The 27,348-nt window shown below is 38.1% G+C and overlaps 1 protein-coding gene across 1 annotated transcript; it reads left to right on the top strand.

Moving 5' to 3' along the window:
- The first annotated feature begins 121 nt into the window (after positions 1 to 121).
- LOC145767128 (fatty acyl-CoA reductase 1-like) lies at positions 122 to 27,324 on the top strand. The gene is given in 13 exon segments (XM_082578890.1): positions 122 to 150; positions 1,762 to 1,954; positions 5,412 to 5,587; positions 6,539 to 6,633; positions 7,862 to 8,000; positions 9,679 to 9,802; positions 10,466 to 10,685; positions 17,275 to 17,433; positions 18,172 to 18,253; positions 18,632 to 18,721; positions 19,600 to 19,729; positions 21,007 to 21,134; positions 24,278 to 27,324. Coding segments are annotated over 13 exon segments (1,755 nt in total). The 3' UTR covers positions 24,468 to 27,324.
- The last annotated feature ends 24 nt before the right edge of the window (positions 27,325 to 27,348 follow it).

The raw sequence follows: 27,348 nt of genomic DNA, 5'->3' as shown, positions 1-27,348 counted from the left end.
ACTCTTACCAACACCCCTGGGATAGGCTCCTTGTTTCGTTGCCCAGTGTCCACTCCATACTTTTTTTAAACTCTATGAAAAATCTATTCTATTCTAAATCCACAAAAAAACATATACCGGTATGTAAGATTTTCTACAAGAAAAATTAAAGTCATCACTCATCAGTGTTGTTAATGACTGTTCTCAGCGAGGGATAATGTTGGCAGCAGACTATCATTATCATCAAGGTCAAGCTATACACAGAAAAACACCTTCAGGTGATGAAAAGAAGCGAGTTTGACATGCCCAATTGCCCAACTTACAAAAAAGTCCATGCAATTAGTTGTTAAATGCATTTTGCAGACTTTATCTTTGCTTTTTATTTTGGTATGGCAAAATTTGTTATTTGTCCCTGCTTTCTAGCCTATAGTTTTTCTTACAACTTTGGTCTATGAAGTATGCAAACACTTTTGAAACTTTGTTTTCTTTACTAGTTGAATTAAATCTAGTAGTTACAACAAATTTTGCAGTAAAAACTATGTGGTTATCTTGTTTAGTTTTTAAGTTATGTAGCGATTTTACTAAACCACATTTCAGGGGGTGAGAAGGTGGGGTTCATTGACCCCCATATTTTTTTGATAAAATCTGACCTGGAATGGTCACCATTTCTCAATGGCACAAGTTAAAATTTTTAATCAGCGGGAAATAATGCTTCCTAAATTGCATAGCCTATTTAACTGTTCATGTTATGAGTATATGATATATTATATATACAGTCAAACTTCGATACTATGACACCTTGCTATTATGCCACCCTTACTACTAGTACTATATAATACCACTTTTGATCGTCACCAATTAAATTCAATAGAAAATATATTTACTATGCCACCCCTTACCCTTGCTTCTGTGCCACATGAGAGTACAGTATTACTGTATTAACGAAACAATAAATGCTACAAACAAAATGATTAAGTGGCCCTGTAAAACGGCAAATGTATGTGTATTTGTGCTATGTGCATGTAATGTGTTCTCTCAAGTTATCTACTGTAGCTCAGCCCAAAACTCAGAGGAATTGTCAGCTGGTACATGTTCTTTCGGCGGATTTCATGCACCTCGTCGTCTAGCCGATCGCATGCTTGCATCACACTGGGCTTCCCGCTTCTTTGCTTCATGAACTTCCGGACAGTGCTCCATGCCTGCTGGGCTTCCTCGAATGAAACAATTTCCTCCTCAACAGTTATCTCATATCTCATCATCTTCGCTTTCAATCGACTCCTCGGCATTACTTTGTCACGTCACAAAGCTGTTTGTACAAACTCTCGCTACTATGCCACTTTTTCCCGGTAGCAAAGGGTGGCATAGTATCGGAGTTTGACTGTAGGCTACTTAACTTACCAATATGAAATACTAGTACATAACTTAAGCATAGCAACTGGGAAACAATATAACTTGTAATTACGGGTCTGCTACTATTCGGTGAGTCCGATTCCGTGAGTTCCTAACCTCTAACCCCTAACCCTAACCCTAAAACGGCAATGATAACTAGGCTACGGTACCCAATAATTAAAAAAAAAATTGAAAAAATCACCGAATAGAGATCGGACTCACCGAATCAGACTCACCGAATCGGACTCACCGAAACGGGCCATTCCGTGTAATTACAGTAGTGTGGAAGCAAAGTTAATAGTTTAAAAAAGGCATTTTTGAATTTGATGTAGACAATATTATAAAACTTTAACAATTTTATTTTCACACTTTAAATTTTGTTTAGAATCCAAGTTCCTTCCCGACGATAGCTGAATACTTCAGTGAAAAGACTGTAGCCTTAACTGGGGCTTCAGGTTTTCTCGGTCAGTTACTGATAGAAAAGCTATTGAGAAGTTGTCCAAACATTAAAAAAATTGTATTATTTATTCGAAATAAAAAAGGTGTAACCTCTCGCGAAAGGCTGGAAAAGATTACTGAGTTACCTGTGAGTACGTTTTCAAATGCTCTAGTATGCCTATTCCTTAACACTTTGGTCTGAAGATTTGAAGTGTGATCAATCATCATCATCATTGATTCATTATGTTCCTTCCTCGTATTGAGGGTTGGATACAATGCGCCATTGTTCTCGACCATGAGCTGTTTGTACTGCACTTTCATAACTTAATTTTGTCCATTTGGTGATGTTTGATGTTCAAATCATTCTTGGTCTACCTTTGTTTCTTTTACCGTTTATCGTCCCTTCTATTAATGATCTTTGTAGATCTTAGGTCTTTGTGATCAAACAATGGCAATAATATTATGCTTTGATAACTTAGTCAGAAATGGGTCTCAAATGCATGTTATGTGTTATGTTATTATTTTATTACTGTACTTTGAAGCTCTGGTTGAAATATCTGAGACAACAGCCAAAAAATTATTTTTGGAGTAAAATTTTGATGGAATAAGTATGTAAATACTTATCTTTTATCTTCAAGAACATTTGGAAAGTCCCAATCATAGTGAAACACTGAAACAGGCTGTCAAGGTTTTTAGGTGATTTAAAATTCTTGATGTGATATTCTAGTAGGGGGGTATGTTAAAATACTAATTTTGAGTACAAACTCTGAGTACCCCCCAAAATTATGTCACTGGGAGTAAAAAAACATATTATGAAAAAAATTTTGGATTGCCCCCCCGGGAACTCCCCGCTACCGGGGGGTTTTATGAGCGATTGCCAAAATACATGGGATTTGATACCTACAATTTGAACCGGTTGTCATAGAAGGCTGGGACCAGTCTCAAAAGTTTCGTTTTGAAAAGTTAAGATAGGAATGTAACAGTTTCAGAAGTGTCAGGTGTATGGACAGGCCCATTTTAGTCCAAAACGGCCTATTTGGCCTATCGTGATTGTATGAAATTCAAAATTTTACCTTAATAAGTTTGAAATCGGGATATTTTTTTGTTTAAAACGTTATGATTCGAATTAGTACTTTCAAATGAATCATATGCATGTCTAGTTGTAGAAAATTGATTGATTATATGACGTCATTACGTTTAAAATCAGAGACATTTTGGGTAATGTCACAAAAATTGAAATATAGGTATTACAGCCAGTCATTATAAAGCATTTTCAATTTTCTTGCCCATGTTTGCTCTTTTGAAATTTATATATGTACGTGTCAGTTACCAATACGACGTATTATATATATAATATTCAGCATACTGTATACAGTATATACTGATAAAATAATAAGAACAGGAGGCTATTGCTATGTAATATTAAATGATAGTTTGTTTGTTTGTGCATTTGCAGTTTGTGTATTATTTTGTTGTTTTGTTTTGGATATGGACAGCTTTGTCTGACGCATATAAAGAATAATCATAGTTATGTTTCAAAAGTCCAATGTTATGGAAGTATTGTGTAGTTCCAGATATCAAATTAGTTAGTGTTTTTTATCTTTTCATTAAGAGCTTCATTCAATAGTTGAACTGTTTCATTTGAAACACAGCATTTGATCCGGGCAGATCTGACATACGACACATCCAAGCTATTATGAATGATCTGATAAGTATCAGTAACAAGAAGTTCAGGATTTTCAGGGGAAATCCATATTTCTCCATCTCTACTGTTGCCAACCTTCTTGAAGTATGTAAGTAGTAAGGCATCATCATTCACAACTTCAACAATGTTAGCAAGGTACCAGTATTATTAGCTTCCTTTAACCAAGATGGCAGCTATGAACTCACCAACTTGATAGGCTGGTGCTGCAAAATCAGATTCCTGGTCATTTGATGTGGAGCTTGAATTTGCCTTTGTAAGCAAATGCAGAGCAGAAAGCACACTTTGGAGGTCTGACATTGTTATAGTTGCACATGAACGTGGATTATCTAACTAGCTGATAAGGTTGTTGCGGTAGTCTTCTAATCTGGAATTTTTATAGTCTCATTTCAGTCGGAATATTGAAGCACTTGATTTTAGGGAGTGGCATGTCTTCTTTGCATAGCGAAATTCAGTGCAAAGTCTTTTGTTCTTTATGTGTGATCTGTTACAAGATCACTTAGAAGGTAAGCACTCACTTCCTCAGAAGTGGTGAAAGGCCCTGGTGGATTTTGCGCTTTCAGGAAATCTAAATCAGCAAGTTTACTCTGCTCTGCTCTGATATTAAGAGCTTCTTTTTCAGAGTAACCTTTTTCTTCATAAGCTTTCATCTTTTCCTTCCATTGTAGTCTAATTTCTTTGCTGTCTTGTACTGATTTTTCCCATTTCTTTTTGTCAATCTTCAGAATATTTTTAAGTATATCCGTGCTTTTATTGAGAATTACACTTCTGGAGACTGTATCAAGATTTCTTTTACCATAAATATTTATCTTGTAGTTCACTAATCCGACACTACGTTCTTCACCCAGGTTGTGAACTGGTAGATTATCCAGTTTCTGTAGGACATCATCACTTGCCGATCCAATTTTCAGCAGCGATCCTGTGTCCTCATTTGCAGCAGGACCAAAACCAAACAGAGACCCTTTTTGAGTTGCCAAGCCTTTTGCAAAAGATTGAAGGAATAGAGCAAGCAAGCTCCTTCGTTACAGTGTTCTTACAAGCAAACATTGATCAAGCTGAGAATTGTTGGTTTAGGTAATGTCGATTTGAACATATCAATTGACGAAAAAGAAGTAACACACTCTGATGTTTGCAGGAAATGATGTGCCTGAAGCATAGTCAAGTCGGGCATATATGTCATGCAAAAATATTGCAACCCTATCATAGCTTATTAATTAAAAATTTAGGCCCATTTCCGACTCATTAAGGCCAATTATTGCCAAATTTTTGATTTGGTACCATCGCGGTAGGCTAAATGGGTCATTTTGGGCCAAAATGGGCTTGTACGGGCCAAACTACACACCTGAAACTTCTGAAACTGTTACATTCCTATCTTAACTTTTCAAGATGAAACTTTTACGACCAGTCTCAGCTTTCTATGGCCACCGATTCAAAAGTTAGGTGTCAAATCCCATGCATTTTGGAAATCGCTCGTTAGACCCCCTGGTAGCGGGGAGTTCCCGGAGGGGCAACCCAAAAATTTTTTCATAATATGTTTTTTTACACTCAGTGGCACAATTTTGGGGGGTACTCAGATTTTTTTAATTTTAACATACCCCCCTAATTCTAGGACAGATATAGCCTCTTCTGAAACTTAATTTTAGCATTCTTGCAGCTACTTTATTTTGTTGTTGCATGCTTGTCCACGTACAGTAGTTTGAATGCATGAGACTTCTGGTTGTAGTGTTGTTGTTGGCAAACCAGTTTATTGACAAAGTGCTGGTCAACTGGACAGTGGACATGTTGAAACTTCAATTATTGTTGTTCGTTTGTGTCGTATGCTAGTATGAAAGTATGGTACATGCACTACAAAAATGTTTTTTTTATGACTTGTATTATAATATATAACTTTTTTCTAATTTAGGTTTTTGACACTCTAAGATCTCAGCAACCTCAGTTTTCGTCCAAACTTGTTGCAATTCCTTGTGATATCGAAAAAGAAGATTTTGATCTCAGTGATGAATCGTATCAATTTATTATTAACGAAGTTAATTTTTTCTTCCACTCAGCTGCAACATTGAGCTTCACTGAACATTTAAGGTAGGTTGTTAGATGTAACCTCAAGCTCAGTGTAAGTTTCTTGGTTGAATCTGTACCGTAATTTTAAACTTTATTGAGAAGGACAAATATATCCATCAGTCACGTTCTCTTTTTGCATAAAATAGGTTCATTGACTTTATGCATTTCTTCATAAATTGGATGTTTGACAGCTGATGCATAATGGCAGCTTATTTCATTAGCGGTGGGATAAAGCAGCGAGTAAGGTGCTCGCTTTCCAATTGTGTAATTCTGGTTCGACTCCCAGCTTATGCTGGTTGTTGACAAACACCGCTCACCTCTACCCAGGGTGTAATAGATTGGGTGGGTGTAGTTGCTGAAGGAAAAGCGGCCGAGAGAAAGGAACTGGCCACCCTACTCTCCTTAGTGCCGAAGGCTTAGTATAATGAGAACCTTATCTTCTCATCCCCCGATGCTTGGATTCAAGTATGGGACTCACCTTTACCTTTTTATTTCATTGGCGTTGTTAGTTTTAGCTGCCTTTTATGTATTGCTCCTGTTTTAATTTTGTATGATTTATATGAAAATTCCCTTAAAATGTGTTCCACATAATAAGTCATCATGACATTGCTTGCAAGTAATTTTGTTGCATATACTGTATAGTAGTAGTTTCGCATGAAGCTCATGGTCTTGGAGCTAGAACTTGTTAAAAGTATTTTCTCATTGGTAAACTGCGTTGTAACTAAAGGGCAGTGCAGTCCATGAACAGTCTGAGATCAAAAGATTAACAGTTTGCCGTTGTATCACATGAAGAGACTTAATATTGAACTGTTCACTTCTTTCACTGTTCACTCCTTAAAAAGCTATTTTCAATTGTTTTACTTTGCATTCTATCTTGAGTCAGTACAAGAAAATTTACCCGTTGCTGTTCTGATAATATTTCATGAAATGTAGAAAACAACGACTCAAGACATGCATTTTTTATATTTTCAGACTTTCTTTTGAAGTAAACACGCTGGGTGTAAGAAGGATGTTAAAGCTTTGCCGAAATATTATTGATCTTAAGGCCATAATTCATATTTCCACAGGTGGGAAAATGTCTCATTATTTATTGCTCGCTCTTGTTGCAGACTACCAGTACGGTAGTGAAGTGTTGAGTATATTCAATCAATCAGTTTATTTATTTGTCACAAACACAAACATGAAAAGAATACAAAATATGCAATAATCTGCTATGTGTCATATGACGAGGAGACTGCGAAAAGACCAAGCGGTCATCTAGTCAGCAGCCACCTCAAGCTAGGTGATGTAGGTCTAAATAACATACACAAACAATCATACAAAAAATCAAGCATTTGCTGATATAGATACACATGTTTTTATTAGGCAAAAAAAAAAACTAATAAAACTAAGCAGGTTTTCGTTTACTACCGTGCTACTGCATGAATTAATTGTGGAGTTTAAGAGATATCAATTGACAATTTTAATCAGTAAAAAATCAAAAGTAACGTATACCAAAAAGGTGAGCATTGAGCAAATAGAATAATGTAAATATATAGACAAAACAGTTATTATTTATACAGCAGTGTCGTTTAAATCAAGAAGGTAGCCTTTAAATTTTCTTTTAAAAGAAGTTGGAGACAGACCTTTGAGATCGCCTGGAACCTCATGCCATATTTTAGGACCCCTGATTAACATCTGCTTTTTACCCAATTCAGTACGCACTCTTGATACAAAATAGTTACTACTGGATGATTGGCGAGTATTGTGTGAGTGGCATTCCGATAGTCTGCGGAATTCACAATATTAAACTTTGGGTCTTTCTTTTAAGAGATACTGTATATAGTACCGTATATAGATTTGTAATTGTCCCTGTGTAAGTGTGTAACTAATCTATATTATATATAATGAAAATAAGCCTTACTGTCCAAAATCAGAAGCATAGCTGTGAACATTCATAGTATGGGCATATCAGTTAATCTAGATATGAATATGATATATATAGTACCACTGTCAATGCCTGATTTGTGTAAGCTACTGTTTACTTCGCTAGTGACGGCATCAAAAATTCATGATCAGAAATGGATTTCGTAGATATACTTTCGCAAGCACGTTTTCACCAAAGTGGCAATTAAGGTGTTTGTGTTGTATACTTTCTGTCATTTGTCTTCAACGCTTGCCACTTATGCAAGCTTTGAAACTTTATCCGATTATATAGAAAAGTAAACAAAATAGTGCACAGAAACAACTACCGTACTTTTTCTCTACATAGCCAAGTTGTGCAGCGTCTAAAGCTCAAATTCTTGTTCTTCTCAGCTTATTCTTTTTGCAACCGCGAGATAATTGGTGAGGAGGTCTACCAAACAGGTTGGGATTGTGACAAGCTTCATGACGCTATGCAGTGGATGAGTGATGATATGATCACTCAATTAACCCCGCACGTACTCCGCAACAGGTCTGTTTAAAGGGGTCCTGAAATGAAAAATTAATTTTTTTTTGGTGATTCTTTAGTGTTTAAGTATTATATTTTTCGAAATTTTTTTTTATATATACCTTTTTGTTTGGGAAATATAACCTAATGAAAATCGGTCACCTGATGACGCTATGTGCCTTGTGACGTCATTGGCGGGCAACCAAGTAAACAGCCTCACGCATTTGCCTTAGAAACGTCGCATAGGTCATTGTATATTGAGTAATAGAAGATCAGCACAAACAAGATGTCTGAAACAAGATTTATAAGGATTTCTCTTTGAACCAAAAAGACGGCGACTTGACAGCGAAAAACATCATTCTGATTCGTGCTCTGACAACACCAGTTCGGACAGCAGTCGGATGGAAAATTTGCATTGAAAAAAATGCAGGAAAATAATTTGCTTAAACCAAGTGGTTTATATCAACTAAAAGTAGCCCATGTATTCAGAGTTGCCTACCCTGCCAATGTTTTACTGTCCTACTGACCTGTTTCAAAGTCTTGTTGTTTTCTCGCTTTGCTATTCGATCCAAACGCCCGATCGTACTCACAGACCTGTACCTAGGTCCACATCAATATTGGAACTGGCAAATTCAATCCACAACACTTTTCATTAGGCTGTCATTCATTACTACATGTGTGCTTCTCTCTGTTTTTGTTTTATTTTTTTTTGCTATTTGTTTTTTGGGTTTTGTGGCCGTGCTAACTACTGATATATAGCCTACTACACGATTTTCCATTCAGGCACGTTTTAAACCTTTCAAGGTTTTGCCACCTTTTCCCGTTCATTAACGTGCTGGTAGGTTTATATCGATTTTTGTAGTTAGTATCTTTTTCGTCCCGGACACGTTAATGACGAAAAATAAAATGATTGATTGATCGAGTTTTGTGGGTACTGCATTGACAGTGGCTTACACATATCTTGAAAAATCAAAGACAGAAGGACAGCTTTAGGGATGAGCAGGTGTCTGGACTTGGTGCCTTGTAGCTCTGTCTGTAGATCACGTTGGTAATCGCTGGCCAGAAAATGATTGCTGCACACACGGCAGTGCTTGTTTACAGGTGGGTCTTTCAGTTTCATCGCCGAGATCCATTTCTTCAGCTTTTCGTCATTATTCAGAGGTAAACGATGAAAGGATGCCTCTTTGACGATTCCCTGATTAGTACAACCGGGAGCCATACAAGAAGCCACCATTTTAAGGGCGTAAAAACTCTCTTAGCACAAAATTATTCGCTGTTTCGGTAGCCTACGCGATTTGTTCCTTGTGATTGCACGCAAAACAGTAGACCTTGGATACGGCGTTGCCGGCCAATGACGTCATCAAAAATTTTGACCAATCAAAATCATTCAAATCAAAACAGATTTTTTTAGGTTTTTTAATTAATGGCAACAAAAAAAATACAAAAATTGTTAAAAAACGTTTTATTTCAGAAAGATCTACAAATACAAAAGCCATGTATTTTCGTTGCAGTGCATCTTTAAATGGCGAAAGTTTTGGTTGTAAAATTTCTTTATATTGTGGTTTCTCTACTGAAATAAAGTCTCTCTGATGGTAAAAATGATTTGATTTTTCAGATACCATTATTGTTAATGTCTTATCAACATTAAAAGCAAAGTCTTTTGAGCATGCAAGATCATTTAACCGAATAAATGTATGTTTAGACCTAACACATACACTTTAACAAAAGCGTTTGGTGAAGAAATTGTTGTCAAAGAGGGCGTAGGATTACCCATTTGTATCGTTCGGCCAAGCATCATTGGATCAACTTACGTGGATCCAACACCGGTATGCAAAGCATAGATAAGTTAAAGATGCCGTAACAATGTATTTTGTGCATCAATGCAAAAGCCGCCTGTTGCCTGTAACACAGGCTCACTGTAATGCAGTATTGCTGTTCCTCATAAGAGTATATTCTATATCAGATCTATTTAGTTGTGTTGGTTTTGCTCTTTGACTTCAATTCGATCTAGTATTTGTGGAAACAGGTATGTAGCTTCAAAATCAAACTAATTGGCGTTTATTGATTGCAAGATTGGATTGAAATTTATTAACAACTCACTTCAGTTCTTTCATGTCTTGCTAACGAAATAGGCTCTTTATTTTTTGATTATACGATACCTTCATCAAAAGTGGGTTTGTCACTGGCCAGCTGCCTTGTTGGCACTGAATTGGTAGGCGAGAGTTCGATACCTTGTCGAGTCATACCACTCTTCTTCTTGGCACTCACTCAGCAAAGGAAGAAATCAGAGTAACTAGTGATGTGCTTGGATGCGCCTCTATGCGGATGCGCTGACACTGTCTGCTTTGTAAAGCGCTGAGAGCAAAGCAAGGCTGTGGTAGATACAGCTCTATTCACGCATTATTATTATTGTTAAAAGATACTTTTGTGGAAACGCGTTGTTCTCACAGTTGCTCGTATTTCTGATACATCTATATTTTTGTTTGCAGGGCTGGTGTGTAAATGTGAACGGGCCCACAGGTTTATTCATCGCTTTTGGGAAAGGGTTTTTGAGGTATTTGAACAATGACAAAGAAAGCCATGCTGACATTATCCCAGCCGATTACGTGATCAATGGAATAATCGCGGCAGCGTGGAAAACCGGTCTCACAGGAGTTGTACAACCAAAATCTGTTCCTTCTGTCTCGTTTGCATTACCCACTTCTCTCGGTAACTACTATGGGTCAAGCCAAAATGTTATAAAACGTTTCTCCTGCCACGTCGGTCGTCGGTCCAATGCTTGAGCTTCCATGTATTATGATTCGCTCTATTCGTAATGATCTCATTTTTGCTACCTAGGTGGTTTTGATAGAACTTTGCTAAGCTGTTGGTGTTTACTTTGTTCTTTCTCAAACTTTATCCCAAAACATAAATCTACATTCGGTGGCCAGGTTCTAATTTGAGCAGTTGGTTCTTTGAGGAACCTGGAGTTATCCCTTTATTCCCATTACTTCAAGACCTTTTTAGCTCGGGACAAAGACCTTTTTAGCTCGGGACAACAGTATCAGGCAGCGCCACTGCTTCTGGGTTTTTACTATATACATGTGGAATATCTAGAGTAGATGAACGTGGTCCTGATGTATGCGACGTTTAGGCCCACTAGTTAAACAAATTTCATTGCATTTTCAATTTTTCAAAACCCTCCAGCAAGTGCTGTTGGCAAGATTCTCGAACCAGAAGCTAAGGCAAAGACACTCTGATATAAAATATAGAACGCAAGGATCTTACTACCCCGTCTCAGCATGCTAAGCCAAAGGTAGTGTCAAGATTGCGTACATCACATGTTAGCTCCAATGCGCAGATTCATTGGCGTACTGTTTTCCCCAGATGACACAATAGGTTTTAACATTATCAGATGTTAAAAAACAAAGACAATTTGATTTCGAACATTTTAGTCAGACTGTTAATTTTTCAATAACAGTCTGATTGAGCGTTTTTCACCTTATGTTTTCTCATTTACTACTGCTTCCCCAAGCCAACAACAAGCTTTTATATCATTAAGAGATAGCAAAAAGTAAAAGCATCTCAGAAAATGTCAGTCAAGCACTAGCAGTAGCGGTAATCAAAATGTGACAAATCAGGCCGCATCTCCAGGTGGCCATGACTGGCACTATTAATATTAGGGTCTGATATTGTGAATTATTAAAAGAAATATTCTATGTATGTTGAAGTTATACATTGTCCAGTTAAAATGTTTGTCTTCGTTGTATTAGAATAATGTTAGATTTTTAAGGTGCTATTAGGTAAACGTTAATTCTTGGGCAAGATTTGTAGAGTAATGTAAGGTGATCTAGTTTTAAATGCTTGATAGCCTTTAGTAACAAATATTATATATAACTGAATTAAGTTGCGTTTTTATGTTCCCTACCTATTATTGCGCTAGACGCCCAGTGCTGGTAAGCGTTTAGCGAAATGTTGGTCATGTTCCTTAATCGTGGACCAGACACAGTAACTACCGCTGAAGAAACATCATCGATGTTATTTAGCCGTGTTTTGATGAAGCAATTGTTCTTAGAAATGCGTAGCCGTAGAACCATAAAAACAAACATCAATAAGGGCAATTATAGAACCATTATGTCCATTAATGTTTTGCACTGATGCTTCTCAGAAAACCTCAAGATTTTTTAATCTGCTGCAGGAAGTCTGTAGTTTTGTAAAGAATATTACTTTTACACACACAGGAGGCTGACATATTCTAGTTACTTTATGTCACGTTTTGTTTACGTTTGAAATTGTTACTATTTGTGAGATAATTGGGGTTATTATAAGATACTTCATGCCTGCTTGAAGGTAAGTGCCTCTCCTTTGGTCCAAAGCAAATCGTTGCTTGTGGAGTGGATTTTGCATACTTTAGGCCAGGGGTCCGCAAATACTTTTGGTGCGACCCAAAAAGCAATCGTTCGAAATCTTCGCGACCCGAACATTTCGGAAGTATATAATTTTGCGCAAAACGCTTTGAAAATTAATATCAATTGCAATACGGTCGTCCCCGCTTATTAAGGCCACATCGGGACCGGACGATTTTGGCTTATTAGGCGGGCGACAATTTTCTACCACTTCTATACCTTCAGTAATTCTGGAATGGACCAAATTAGGCTTAATAAGCGGGTGGACCTGTTAACCTTGTGCTTCGTCGTGCAAGCCTCTTGGGCCGAGGGTCTACTCAATCCTTTTACCGCGCCTGACTCAAGATGTTTCCGGACTACACTGGAAGGCTCCTAGAGAGCAGCCATCAGTTTTTAGTTTCATCATCCATGACACGCAGACCTTCCACTCTGTTAGATGGTTTGAAGATGGTACAATCATTGATGATGTGGTCTGCAGTCTGTTCCTTGGCACCACAATCACAGGAGGAGAAAAAGGCAGATTCCCCATTGGTGCATGGATGAGCGGAAAACCTCGACACCCGTACGAAGACAGTTGAGGCGCACTCATGCTTGCCTTTGTAGTGTCAGGCCGATGGGGCATGTGTCGGCGTCGTGGATGAACGAATGGAGTCTGGTGGTACTTAACTTCCCTTCAGAATTCCATTTATAGTCCACCCAAGTAGCCGCAGAGATAAAGTTTATCTGCTTCGTTGATCAAAAATTGAGCGACTGGCACGAATGGGTGTCTTGATTTCAGTCAACGGGGGTGCTGGTTTGGGGGAGCAGAGATCTTGTGGTGGAGAAGATGGTTAGGCTCTAGTGCCCGTCGGCCAAGAAACAGAGTGGCTTCTTTGCGACGAAGCTCAGCCGGTTAGATGCCAGCGAGAATGGCAAAAGTGTCAAAGGGTGTGGGACACAGGCATCCGGTCACTGTGCGTAGGGCGCTGTTTATGGCAGTGTCGATGTTATGGCAGTGAGCACTGCAGTACCAAACAGGTGCACAGTACTCTGCTGAAGAGTAGACAAGGGCTAAGGCTGCTATACGCAAGTGTCTGCACTCGCCCCCCAGCTGGAGCCTGCCAGGCGCTTGAGTAGTGCAGCGCGGGATGTCATTTTCTTGTGCAGTGACACCAAATAGTAGGGTGGAGTGAAAAAATTTTTTTCTCTCAAATCAAAAAAGAGGGGTTCTAAAAACTTGTCATTTGACCCAAAATCACCATTAAAATTGATTTTAGGGTGTGGCACTTTTAATTGGCCGTGCCACCCGACCCTAGGGGTCGCGACGAGGTTAAATTTCATGAAATCCGCATAACTTTACAACCGTACATGCTAGAAACTTGAAATTGGTCTTAAAAGATTCAGAAGCTACATGTTTCTATCTGCTCTAAAAGCAATTTTAACCATAAATGCAACAGAAAATGATTTAAATGAAAAAAACTGATATTTTATCATTTCGCTCTCAACCATAATAAGTATGTACTGTGTGCATTGTGGAATCGTCCATTTTAGAATCTATTACATAGAGGAACAACATAATAGACTATATTTCAAAATCCATTCACAATCACAATCAATCCTGGAAGAGCACTATGTTATTGTTGGAGTACCAGGCGAGTATTATTTGACCCATGTCACACCTGAAGATGGGAAAGGAAGAACAACTGCAAATACCGTCAATGATGCCATAAAGTACACTGAACGGGGCGACAAACTTGTAGTTGTAGGAACTGATGGCACGGCAGCAATGACCGGATCATACAATGGCTTAATCAGAGCATGGGAAAAGAAGGTAGAACATCCATTGCAGTGGGTGATACTGATATGCCTTCTACACTGCAATGAACTGCCATTGCGACATGTGCTTGTAGCTATAGATGGGACAACACATAATACTTTCCAAGGAAAGATTGGATCAAAACTAAGTGGTTGTGTTTCGGATTGGCCAATTTAAAAATTCAAACCTGGCAATCCTGAGAAGAACGGAAAGGTCAATGGTGAGAGGGTAGCCACTTTAACAAGTCGAAATTCTGCCACTGAAATTGATTAGAATGAAACCGCCAACCAATCATAAGCTACGGTTTAGGTGACGTAAAAATGGCGAAAAACGATGATAGAAAGCAAATTAAGTGATGGATTTTTTGTCAGCTGGTTGGCTTAGGGGTTAGAGTTCGGGCTAGAAAGCAGTCATTTCATTGACGTGGGTTCGATTCCCACTACTGCTATTGCTCTTTTTCTTCTGTAATTACCAAATAAAGTTCAAAACAAGCATTAACTCTCTGGATGAGTGCGAGAAGGATCACAATTGGACGGTAGCCTCTTATAACATGTTCTGATTGGTTGGCGGTTTCATTCTAATCAATTTCAGTGGCAGAATTTCGACTTGTTAAAGTGGCTACCTGGTGAGAGCAATGTGTGAGGTGAAAACGAGAAGGAAAAAAAGGACTGAAGAATTGTTGGATATGCTGGAGATGAGAAAGACCATAGACCAACTGGCAAGGGCAAATGGAGTAAGATGGTATGGACATGTGATAAGGAGGGAGGAAGGAAGTTTTCTTAGAAAGGCACTAGATCTAAAGGTGGATGGGAAGAGGAAATGCGGTCGTCCAAGAAGAACGTGCAAACAACAAGTGAAGGATGAATTTAAAAAAGTCGGACTGAAGGAGAACGATGCAAGGGACAGGGTGATATGGAGAAAAGGGATTAAAACAATTGCTGCGCGGAAACAATCGGCCACCCCCACTAGTGGGGAACAAACCAACGATGGATTATGATGAAACCAATTTCAAACCAGAACTTTCCATTACTGCCCAATAAGGTTGTCGCTAACCTCAGCATAGACCAGCATTATGCTTACAGGATTTGTTGGAAAACTCTCCTTGGTCATGTGGATGATGACTTAGCAATGTTGGAGATAGGGCCAATTTTCCACTCGAGGTGGCTCACACTTGCATGCAGAATCCTGCGGTATTATACTTCAATATCAAAGCCGTCCGCAAACCGGCATACTTTGGCTGAATTTTGCTTAAATGTATATATATATACTTCCACATGGTTTCAAATCAAGCACAAAGATAAAATATCTGATGGGCCAAAGACTCTGTTCGATCTTGTCCAGAGTTGAATCGTCCAGTTCCCGTCCAAAAAAGTGAGGGGAATTTTGTTAAAGGTTGTGCAAAGAAATGCATTCTTTGCACATCTGGAGAATATTCTGGTGGGACGACAGTGAAGAAATTTGCAGAATTGCTGTGAACAAAATATTGGCGATGAGAGGATGTTTACAGCAACATGGAGTCAACATTTCACCGAATGACAACTTTGAAGGAGGTGACCTGGAACAATCAGATGAGAAGACTGGTACAAATGTTAGTTCCAGTGTGCGTTGGTTTCTTGTTCCTAAAATCAACATCAAGGCGAAGGAGTATTACAAGCTTATCAATCTAAATGACCCTGGGATTTGTGAACCTCCACTGATCAAAGCTCTAAGTCGATCCACACTTGAGGAGATTTGAGATAGTCCATTGCGACTTCAGCATCCTTGCATCCTTGCCACAATCAAAGAGTTGAACAGTCATACAGCCCTTTTCAAGCCTATAAGAAAAATACATTTTAAAAGAAATGCTAAAGAATCATACAGTATCACAGCAAAATATGGTCAAATCTAAACATTTGAGAAACTGCCTCGCTCACACAAATTGATAACTTAAAATTACACAGCACAACGGGTCAAGTATTTGAGAGGTAAAATTAATTAATTGTTCAGAAAATTTTCTTTTCGCTTTTTGTTTTTTATACTGTTAAATGTAGTGTTGTTGCTGAGTTATGTCTGTTTATGGCTTTGAATTTCAGTTCATCAACATGCCTGAAGTGTCAAATGGCTGTGTTCTATATTCTTGACTGGGCTATACATTCATTTACAATGTTAGGTCAAGAAATTTGTTTAATTCCCACTCTCCTATTTCTAAAAGTGCTTTTTTTTGCATGCATTTCATCGACTCACAATGCTTGATGCTTGTTTAATACAAATATCAGTTTTCTTTTGATAAAACGTTTTCTGTTGCACTTAGGGTAAAAATTGCTCTTAGAGCAGATAGAAACATGTTGCTTCTGAATCTTTTAAGGCCAATTTCAAGTTTCTAGCATGTACGGTTGTAAAGTTATGCGGATTTCATGAAGTTTGACCTCGTCGCGACCCCTAGGGTCGGGTGGCACGGCCAATTAAAAGTGCCACACCCCAAAATCAATTTTAATGGTGATTTTGGGTCAAATGACAAGTTTTTAGAACCCCTCTTTTTTGATTTGAGAAAAAAAAATTTTTTCACTCCACCCTACCAAATAGTGGTGGTATGTGAGCGATCTGTCCAGTATCACCCCAAGATATTTTGGTTTGGGGCAGAAGGACAGAAGTTTTCCATTGTAGCTCACGATCAGCTTCCCGATTGTGTAAGTGGAAAGCTGCCGCCAATGTTTTGGTTTTGCTGAGTTTCAGTCGCCAGTTCTGGAGATAAGCTGAGAGAGTTTTCATGCCCTGCCTCAAGGTGTCTTCCAGGCTATATAACCGTGGGCTTAACTACTGTAGCCTACTGCAATCGAAAGTATAAATTTTCTTGTAGCCTAAGTTACCAAGTTGTACGAAACTCAGCACATCAAAGACTATATAATTGTATTTATTTTTGCCATACAAGTTATATTTATGGTAGGTTTAAACCGTTTTGCGACCCACTGTGGATGGTCTTGCGACCCAAGTTTGGGTCGCGACCCACTATTTGCGGACCCCTGCTTTAGGCAATCCGCGACATTTTAGGCATATTTTGTATGCAACAAATTGTGCAAGTTATTTCTCTGCGCCGTAAAATTGCGATCTTTTTAATTTTGAAAAAGTATGCTTTTCGCAGAATGCTCAGCTCCCTCGTCATCTCAAAGCTACCAACAACTGCACACGATTGGCTACACGACTGTGCAGGAAACGGAGGAAATTGTAAAAAGAAGAAAGTCCATTCCCATTTACCACTTTGTGGCTAACACAGGCACTGCCATGAGTTTGACTAGGATTTGTAAGTTTTTTGTTTAGTGCCTTTTTTATTGCCCAGTGGTATCTTTACCGCCCGGTGTTCTCAGGATGATAGTTCGAATCTTTGTCATGTCTCGTCGTTTTTTTTTTACTTTTATACCTGCAATGACAATTCATACACAACACATTATTGGAAAAACATAAAACGTGTTCCAAGTCCAACAGTGTTGTTTCAAAATGAAATCTATCATTTGTATAGAAATTTAATTTGTTGTCTAATAAAATCTACTTAAAAACCTAACCCAAGCAATAATAATAATCATGCTTTTGCGCCCATTGCGATTTGCGATAACATACAGTACACTGCGATCGCAGATGCGATACAACAGACGACAGGAAGCAGCGAAGTGACATATAGTCTTCGAGTCAGCTGCTCCCCTTATTTTAGCAAACTGTCTGCTTGAAGCAGTTGACTGTCTCTTATAAACACTTATAGGATGCATTGTTAATTACGCAGCAACAGTTAACCAGCCTCATTTTTATGATTAGAAATCGCTTTCGCTGCAATTGCATCTTAAGTCACGCCTGATGTGACACTGAAGATTCTATTGCAGCGAAATTGCTGCTGTGTAATTTGCAATGCGGCATAATCTAAGCATAATGGAAGAAATGTCTTGTGTTTTTTGTAGTTAGTAATCTTTATAAACTTAACGTCATTGACTTGTTTAAACAACCCTTTCATTTCAATTAATACAACTTACCGAAAACTTCACCTTTCTAGGCTCGATGGTGACTAATTCTTACCTAGTCTTCCCTTTGGACAATGCGTTGCGCTATCCTGACATAAATTCCGCTTCAAACAAGTACGTGATTTTGACTGAGAAATATTTTTTGCTTTGTGTCATTAATTGTTTGCATTTTTTATACTGTTGGGCTTGACCCCTTTACTGCTTGCAACTTCTGTAAAGAGCACTGAAATACTTCAGTAGCGCTAATTTCATTACCCTTTGTAAGTTAGACTGGATTTTAGCATTGCATGAGGTTTTGCAGCATTCTCTTCTGTTTTGAGTATTGCGTTTTACATCATATCTAATGAGTAATGGCTTTCGTATAAAAGCACCTCCAACTTCACAATTCTGAAAAGTGATCTTATTGTTGTAGAATTGTCACAAAGTTAACACTGTTCCAGTTTCCAAGCTTTTGCTTCAACCATTCCTCTCAATTTCTCATTGCTGTTGCAGATACTTGTATAGAGCGTTATCGTTCTTCAGTGAATACCTTCCCGCGTTCATGCTTGATGTTGGGTTGATGTTGGTTGGCCAAAAGCCCAAGTAAGTCAAAGAGTTTTTACGACGTAATACATGGCATAGACGTAATCGTTTGAAACTGAAAATATTGATTAGCCTTCAGTTGGAGCTGCACATTGTTTTGTTATATATGCCAGGGATAAAATCCAGCAGTTGCTAATAAAGTGCTCAATGCAGCAAGCAGAGCCAAAATACTTCACAAAGCTACAACACAATACGTCGTCATCATCATCATCCATTTGTTCCATCTTTAGTAGATGAGACCTGGCGCTTGCCCCCGTTAGCAGGGGTCCACCAGTTTCTGCAGCCCTTCCTACACATTTTTAAATCTCAAAAGACATAAAATCTGTAGGCTTTACAGTAAGGTCATTTGCACACAGTTTTAATTTTTTTTCTGAATTTAGTCGCTAAAAGACATGCGCAGAGGAGGATAGTTTGAGTTGATTAAATATTGTTTGTTAACTAACCTTCTGTAATAAGGTATTGCCAAAAAGTAATTTGATATTGCCAAAAAGAACCCGCAGCATCAGGCTATAACAGATCGTTTGAATCTACACTGTGAAGTAAGCAACGATCATGCTGCTAAAAGCGAAACTCATTCAACTTCTGTAATAATATGTTGTTCAACGTTGTTTCCATGTACGTCGTTTCTTGTTTCAATGATCGCTTCGTTGGTGTGTCTCATCCTTGGGCTGTTCTCTGTTTTGTGTTGCTTGTTGTTGTGCGGTCTGTTGTTGTGCGGCTGTGCATTCATCTTCAGTATAGTCCAAGTTGGAATGGTCGCATTTTAAGTTGGTTAAAACCTTACTAATAAATTCAACTTTAACCTCATGACGCCTTCTAAAACAAGACGATCACTTTTCTGTATTGAAAAGCAATCAACCCCCAAACGTTTTTTGTAGACTGGTCAAAGTCATGCAGCGCGTGTCTTCGTCGTTGGACATCCTCTCATACTTCTTCAACAATGCCTGGATTTGGCACGATGGGAAATCACTCCAACTGCAGAACGAGCTTTCTCCCGCTGATCGCAAGGTGGGGATGTCAAATGTTTGTAGTCAATATTAACAAATTTCCCAGTTTATTCAAACGGTAAAAGAAACTCAGCAATCAGAGCGAGTGATCGCCGTAAAGTCTAAGAATTTGAAAAAACATCAATTGAAATGGAACCACATGACATAGATAGTTTGTGAGCTAGAACTTGCATGCATCTTGCTGATGTGCTGATGAGTACAATATCTTTGTGTTTGTTATCTGTGTTGTTATTGTTGTGTAATAATAAAAAAAAAAAAAAATGAATCAAGACAGATTGCCGTTAGCTTGTTGTATCCCAGACAGCAATCAACCGTGTTTTACACCGACAGCATATAACCTACAGCCAGCAAAGCTCGCCATTTTAGGTCGGCTGCAGACGTTGAATCAATGCAAAACACGGTTGATCTGCTGTCCTGGATATGCTCGATAAACGCTTTGATTAAAGCTAATGCAGTGAAAGGAAAGTTGGTTTACTCCTTTTTCATAAAAGCAACCTCCAAAGTTTCACCGTATAATTTACTGCCTCACGTTTATCATAATTGTGATATTCCAGCAATCAAAATACGTTGTTTTTACATTGATCCAACGCCGCAGCCGACCTAAAACGGCGAGCTTTGTTGGCTGTAGGTTATATGCTGTCGGTTGTAGCACAAATTGAAGGTCTGAGCTTTCATTATACGATGCTTTGTCTACAGGTATTGAAGGGCAATTTAATTGTTAGTTTAAGGACTGCCAATTTGCTGTGGTAGAATTCACCTGCAATTGGACATGTAAAAGTAGATGTTTTTGTGCAACATTTTCCTCCTTTATGATTGATCGCATGCGTCACAAACAAATGCTGGAACAAAGTAATTACGCCGAATAACGTCAGCCGGACTACCCGAAAAGCGAAAAGGAAAAAAATTTCTATGTCTTCAGCCAGTTGTTTGGATCAATGTAAATTTGACATATTTTCCTGTCTGGGATTAGGCTACTTCCTGGCTTCGAAACGCTTTCCGATTGTTGTCATATTTTGATGCTGGCTATCGTGTACCGGAATGTGAAGCCATGGTACTGGCTTCAATGTAATCAGACGTTTTATCGCTGCACAAGCCTCGTAAGAAGTCAAAGTTTTGTAGCAGTCATTGGTGCGAACAAAGACAGCAAAATTCTTCATTTTTACATTGATTCAACGTCTGCAGACGTTAAATCGATGTAAAAATGAAGAATTTTGCCCTCTGGGATTATTTTGTTTCTTTTTGTTTTGTTTTTCGATGCTTCTTTTTTCGATTATTTAGGAATTTTTCTTCAATCCGGACACGATCGACTGGGACGAGTATTTTCAACATTATTGTGTCGGGACAAAGAAGTACATTTTGAAAGAAGACCCTGAAGGGTACCCAGCAGCAAGAAGGCACATACGGAGGTAAGTTAAGCTAGGCAAGGCACTGTGCCTGGAAGGTACTTCGAGTCAGTGGCGGCTGGTGAGTTCTAGAAATGGGGGTGCTGCGTGTTCGCCAAAGGCGAATTCCAAAAGGGGGTCTGGGAAATTTTCCTCCCCCAGAAAATTTTGAAAAATCACATTTGATTAGGTGCATTCTGAGCGTATTTTCAGCTCTAAATTGTGATATTGCTATTAACTTCATTAAGATAAAACTCGCTATTAACTTCATTAAGATAAAACTGGGTTATTTAAGAGTTTCGCAAATGTGTAATATTTTTAAGGGGACGATCAACAAACAAATGTGAATAACACGTTCTAGCTATTAATGAGCACGACAGGGAAATGTAACTCACATGGTAAAACAATGTTAGTATTAGTGAAATATTAATATTCATTACAGTAACAGGCGGCAGGCCTGACTGGTCAGTCATAAACAACAGCTGAAAAGCTTAAAACCAAACAAGTGGTTAGTCATGTGAACAACGTTTATAAGGCCAAATTAAAAAATGCCAAACAAAATTTTTTGGGCAAAAAAACAACAAAAACAAAACCAAAAAACTGCCAAGTTTTGAAAAAATGCGAAACAGGATTTTTTCATGCTAAACAACATAAAAAAATGTCAACCCGGCAACCCTGAATTGTGCTGTTTGTAACACAGCACAAGTTTTTGCTATTAGTTTGTATTGGCAACTCAAGAAAACACGCGGCTCGTTGACGTCACGATCGAGTGTTTCTTTTATTGTAACCTTGCGCAAAATATTTCACAGCACGCAGAGTTGCCAAATATTATTTACACAGTCAGCAATTCTGTGAACAGAAAACATAAACTACATTTTGGGCAGAAGAAACGCTAATTTATTTGAGAAACTTTTCGTGAAAACTTTTGTGGGAGTGCTGAAGCACCGCAGCACACCCTAGCGAGCCGCCCCTGCCTCGGGTGCCTTCACAACCACATGCATCTGAATCGAGGTCCTTAGATCCGTCTTTACGATTTTATTGCTTTGTAGATTTAATGAAATTAGTTCACAAGTAATCACGTTTTCTAGCCAAGTAATAAGTATCTTTTAGCTTTTTTCTGTTTGAAAGGAACAAACCCAAATGAGGTGCATTAATGCACTGGTTCTCAACTCGTTTTTAAGGCGACCCATTTTAAAAAAAATTTCAGTTTGGTAAAATCTTGCGACCCCAGCAAATTGTCGTAATATTTTAAAAGCCATACAAGATTGTGTTGCAAACAAACAGCACTACAAAAGCAGTAACTTTTTCCGAAAATAATATGTTTACCAAATCACTAATGAGATAGCTGTGCTGGCTTGCTGTCAGTGAGTTTTTGAAATCGAGGCGTTATTTTGCTTAGGCATAGCCGCATGTCGGCTCCTTCCAGCTGGTTTCGCTGTTCAGTTTTCAATACACACATGGCGCTAAATCCAATCTTACAAAGCCAAGTTGTTGCAAATGGAATCTGTTTTTGAATCCCTAATTGTGAAACTGTGGGATACACTTTGTAGCCTACATGGAAGCCCAAAAGTGGATGTTTGCAGAATCTTTGGGGTATTTGTCTTTGAAGGACGCAAAAGAAATACGGTTTGCTACTTCTGTCGTTATGTCCATAAACTGTTCTGCAACATGGGTGGAAAGTTGAGGCAGATCTTTTCCAACAAATGGATCAATTATCCAATCATTTTGGTTATTAAGTGTTAGAGATTCTCCATAGTAGTGCACAAACTTTTTGGCAAACTGTTCCAGGTGTCTAATTATCGTTTGCTTAGTATCAACTTCATTGCCACAGATATATTGCGTTAGCTGAGGAAATATATCGTACTCATCTCTGGTGACATAAATTTTCCAGAATATGAGTTTTTTGTGGTAAGCAGAAACTTTTGCGGCATGATCAATCACCGTAAAACCGTTGCCTTGCATATATAAATTTAGACAATTCAGAGAGTCAAATATATCGGCAAGGTAAGCAACTTTTGCCTTGAAATCTTCTTGCAAAAACTTCTCGGCTAATCTCACATAGTTCTGTTGCCTCAGGAAAATAGCAATCTCCTCTCGCAAATTACAAATTCGCTTCAGGACACGACCTCGTGACAACTATCGCACTTCTGTGTGCAACAGCAATGCTTGATAATAATAATAATCAGAATCCACAAAGACGAAAACAAATGCCAATTTAGTGGACTTGTTTTGATGAAGTTTACACACTTCACATCATTCAACACTTCGTGCAGCTCTTGAGACAGCTTTTTTGCAGCAAAGGCCTCTCTGTGGAGAAAGCAATAAGTCCAACAGCACTTGGGGCTTTGTCTTTGATGAGTTTTACCGCACCAGACTATGCGTGGTCCAACGTGTAGAAAACTTTGTCATAGTTTGTCCGACATAGCGTTCGTGACATATAGTGCACGTTACAATATATATCCCGTAATTTTGTCAATTTATGTTTGAGACTGAAATTTTTGTTGGGTTTACATTTAATAATAATAACAACAACAAAAGCGAAAATTGTTAAAACTTCTTGCACTACGATCATGCTACAAAGCTTTCCGATGTCTCGACATGAAACGCTTCATGACTTGTGTTTATATTTTCCAGTTTTGTGATCGATCTCATCACGTTTTAAATGTTTTTTAATGTTATTTTTTTCGCCCAAGATACAATATGCCTGAAAAACAAGCGACCCAAAAAAATTATCAGGCGACCCAACTTTGGGTCGCGACCCATGAGTTGGGAACCACTGCATTAATGCATTAGTTAATTAAATGAAGAAAACATATGTGTGAACAGATGATATTCGAATAAAATTTCTAACTCTGGAAGACTGTGTAATTTCCCCATCTTAAGCGGAATGATAGACCAAGCAAGCACGATATCCCTTCTTGGGTGCATCGAGTTGACAAAAACTGACTTCTCTCTTTTTGTTAAAAGCTGTATCTGTCTGATTAGAATGAGTTTTGCGTAATTTTTCAGATTTTTGTTTAGCTTAGAACTGTTTCAGAAATCGTTTGCAAAAGTATATCCCCAACTAGCAGTTTGGTTTTTTTTTGCATTAATTCAACGTAAGAAAAGCTGATTTGCAAGTTGGGGCTAGGCGTATCTTAAAGTTTATTTAACGTCATTAATTTTAGGCTTCGTGTGATGGGATGGTGTTTCCAGTTTGGCCTCTTTCTGATTGGCTGGCGCGTGTTTGTGTCTCGCAGTGCGATTGGCCAAAACCTGTGGCGACTTTTCATGTCGCTCTGGTTCAAATTCTTGAGGTTTTTCCAAATCTCGAGCACCTTACACAAGTCAAATCTCCTCCAGCGCTTCTTCGTCTGAAGACCTGTTCCTGGAGAGGACACGATGAGTATCGATGAGGACACAGATCTTCACAAAACTAATTGCATTAACTTTATGTCACCCGATGTTGAATAGCAACGAAGTCAAATAATAATCGTTTTAATCATTGATTCAGCGTCTGCCGACGTTGAAAAAAACGTAAAATGAAGGATTTTGTTGTCTTGAACAATGATACAAATTGCTAACTTCGTTTGTATGTGGATTATAGAAGCTTCTCAAACGATAATTTGATTTACCTTGAGCTGAAAACTTTTCCACAAACTTCAATGATATTTCTTGGGCAAACTAGAAAATGCTTTAGCAGCAAAGTAGTTGAAAGTTGAAACGTTTGATTAATCTAAATTAGAAGTACAAAGCCAACAGTGGCTAAACTAAACGCATGACTCAAGTCGTTTCCAAATTTTCACAGCTTGATTTTTAATGATGAAGTTAGTACAATCGAAAGATATTTCAGAAGAAGAATACAGTGAAGTTGTCACGGGTTTACATCCTCCATTTTGAGCCCTGTATTTTGTATTGGTGACTTTCCGCGCTCGTTTTCCAATAATACGAGCCTGGTTCAACTCCTGGCCTAAACAGGTTGTTGAAGAACACACATCACCGCTACCAAACCTATTCTCAGTCTTCGCATCCCATCATGCTTGGAATCAAGCTCCGAAACTACCTTTACCTTTCAATACGTGTTTAACGAGTTTAACTGTTGCTACCGTCATGGCCTCTAAGGCTTTTCACGTCTGTAGACGAAATCTTGTTGAAATTTTTCGAAACTTTTCCTAAGGTAAAATAAACAAGGTACGTTTTGAAATGTTATCTGAATCTTAGGCGTAGTGTGTTACAGTTTGAGGTCTACGTTTTATAAGGATTTCGTTTGGTATGAAAAATCTTCTCCACGACTTGGTGTAAAACTCTTGCAATTTGAGATTATCTTATTTTTAGACTTGTGCAGTTTTCATTGTTCCATTATATTGCATGTTCTACTCTTTTAATATTCACAGAAAATATACTTGCTGTGTTACCTTGAAGAATTGGCAACGTTCATTTTTCGTTTTCATTGTCCATGATGAATATTGCTTTGTAACAGTATGTTATCAATGAAATTTTTTGTCTGATAGCTTTCGATAAATTCTATTTAGTGGCAGAAGTGCCAATACCGCATCATGTTTGTTGCTTTTTTGTTGTTGCAATATCTCAATAACTTATGTGACCTGCTCTTGCAATATAGTAGAAGTCTTCAGCAGCTACTTGTACCTACGTGCGCGTGCAGTCGTGCAATCACTGTTTGAACAATAACATGGCAACACCGTTCAAATTACGTTTTATAGGACATCTCATGGAGCCGTTACAATGATTTTTTGGTTTGGTCGAGTTAGCAACGCTGTTCCTTTTAGATCCTTTCAACGTCACCAGATGTTGCCAAATACATTTTGCTAGACAGAATCGACTCGTCTCTTGTGTCAAAAGCAATCCTACGAAAACTGGACAAAAATGCCAATTTTTATCAAAAATATGATCAGCTGCTGCATTTGGCACACTAGCGTAAAGCTTTCAAAGGCGTGTTATTCATGTAGCTCATTTATACTTGTCCGTTCAATTCTTCATAAAGTTAATGTTATTCCTAATGGACTGGTATGCATTATGTTATGGCACACGAAAATCCTTCAATCTCGGTCTCCCAGACAGCTAAATCCGTCATTTTTACATTGATTCAACGTCTGCAGACATTGAATCATGTACAAATGACGGATTTAGATGTTTGGGTTGTGAGTTTGCGTAGAATAATAATTTGTCCTTTGTAACATCATACGTCTTAATGTTTTTAGTTTCGTAATAACCGACTATAGTGAATAAGTTCTGAAAATATATAGAAAGTTTTTATTCATTGATCATTTTGTAACAGTTTTTAGTTAGTTAGAAATTTGAGATCGGTCTATTTTTTCTCAGATTTGTTAAGCAATCTAACTAGTTTTCCTCAAAGCCTCCACTAATTCCCAGTTAGTTTTATATAGATCTAAAACCCAGAATATGCTTGTTTCACTTGTCAGTGTATCGAGGTCTGTGGAAATGGGAAAAAACTATATAATTCCCACTCAAATACTTAACTGGCCGACTCCGGCTTCAGTGTTGCCATTTTTTTTAATTTTGTGATTATTTAAAAAGAGTAATCAGTAGTTCTACGAAACGTAGTGCATTAAAGTTGTGGTGTATGTAATATAATTTTGGTCTTATTCATCATATTGTAAGCAGTTTAAAACCGCAAACAAAAGTTTTATTCATCGTTTTGTATCACATCGCAGTCGGTATTTTTTTAACGGTTTCGACCCCGGTCAAGCCAAAATTCCTCCGACTTCACAGCCCTGCTGACCACTCACCGTTCGACATTCGATTATTTATCTTTTCGATGTAAGTTTGCCTTTTCAATGTTATTTTATATAGCCTATCAACTTTCGTTTTCGGACACATGCTTATGATGTTTATGGTAATTATTGCCTTATTTGCTGTGTTAAATTTAAACATTTTAAGAAGAAAAAAAACATTTCCAGACAGCAAATCAACGTTTTTTTACATTGATTCAACGTCCGGAGATGTTGACAAAATACAAAAAATAACGAAATAACACTCACGTTTGCAGACATTAAATCAATGTAAAAAACGGTTGATTTGCTGTCAGGGTTGTAGTCCTCAAAAGGCAATTTTACCAATCACCATGCTGGTTAATGAACTCATTTTTTTACATATGCGATATTTACTCTGTAGCCAAGATGGGTGTAATGCATTCGTGTTGTTTTGTGTGTTTCGCATCAGTTGAAATTATACTGTGGCCGTCGCATGCAACCTACACCAGTCTTGTATATTCGTGATC

This window comes from Aplidium turbinatum, chromosome 3 (assembly GCF_918807975.1).
Source record: "Aplidium turbinatum chromosome 3, kaAplTurb1.1, whole genome shotgun sequence".
Classification (NCBI taxonomy): domain Eukaryota; kingdom Metazoa; phylum Chordata; class Ascidiacea; order Aplousobranchia; family Polyclinidae; genus Aplidium; species Aplidium turbinatum.
Note: the sequence above shows the minus strand (reverse complement) of the source record. Positions and strands in the feature narration are given on the sequence as shown.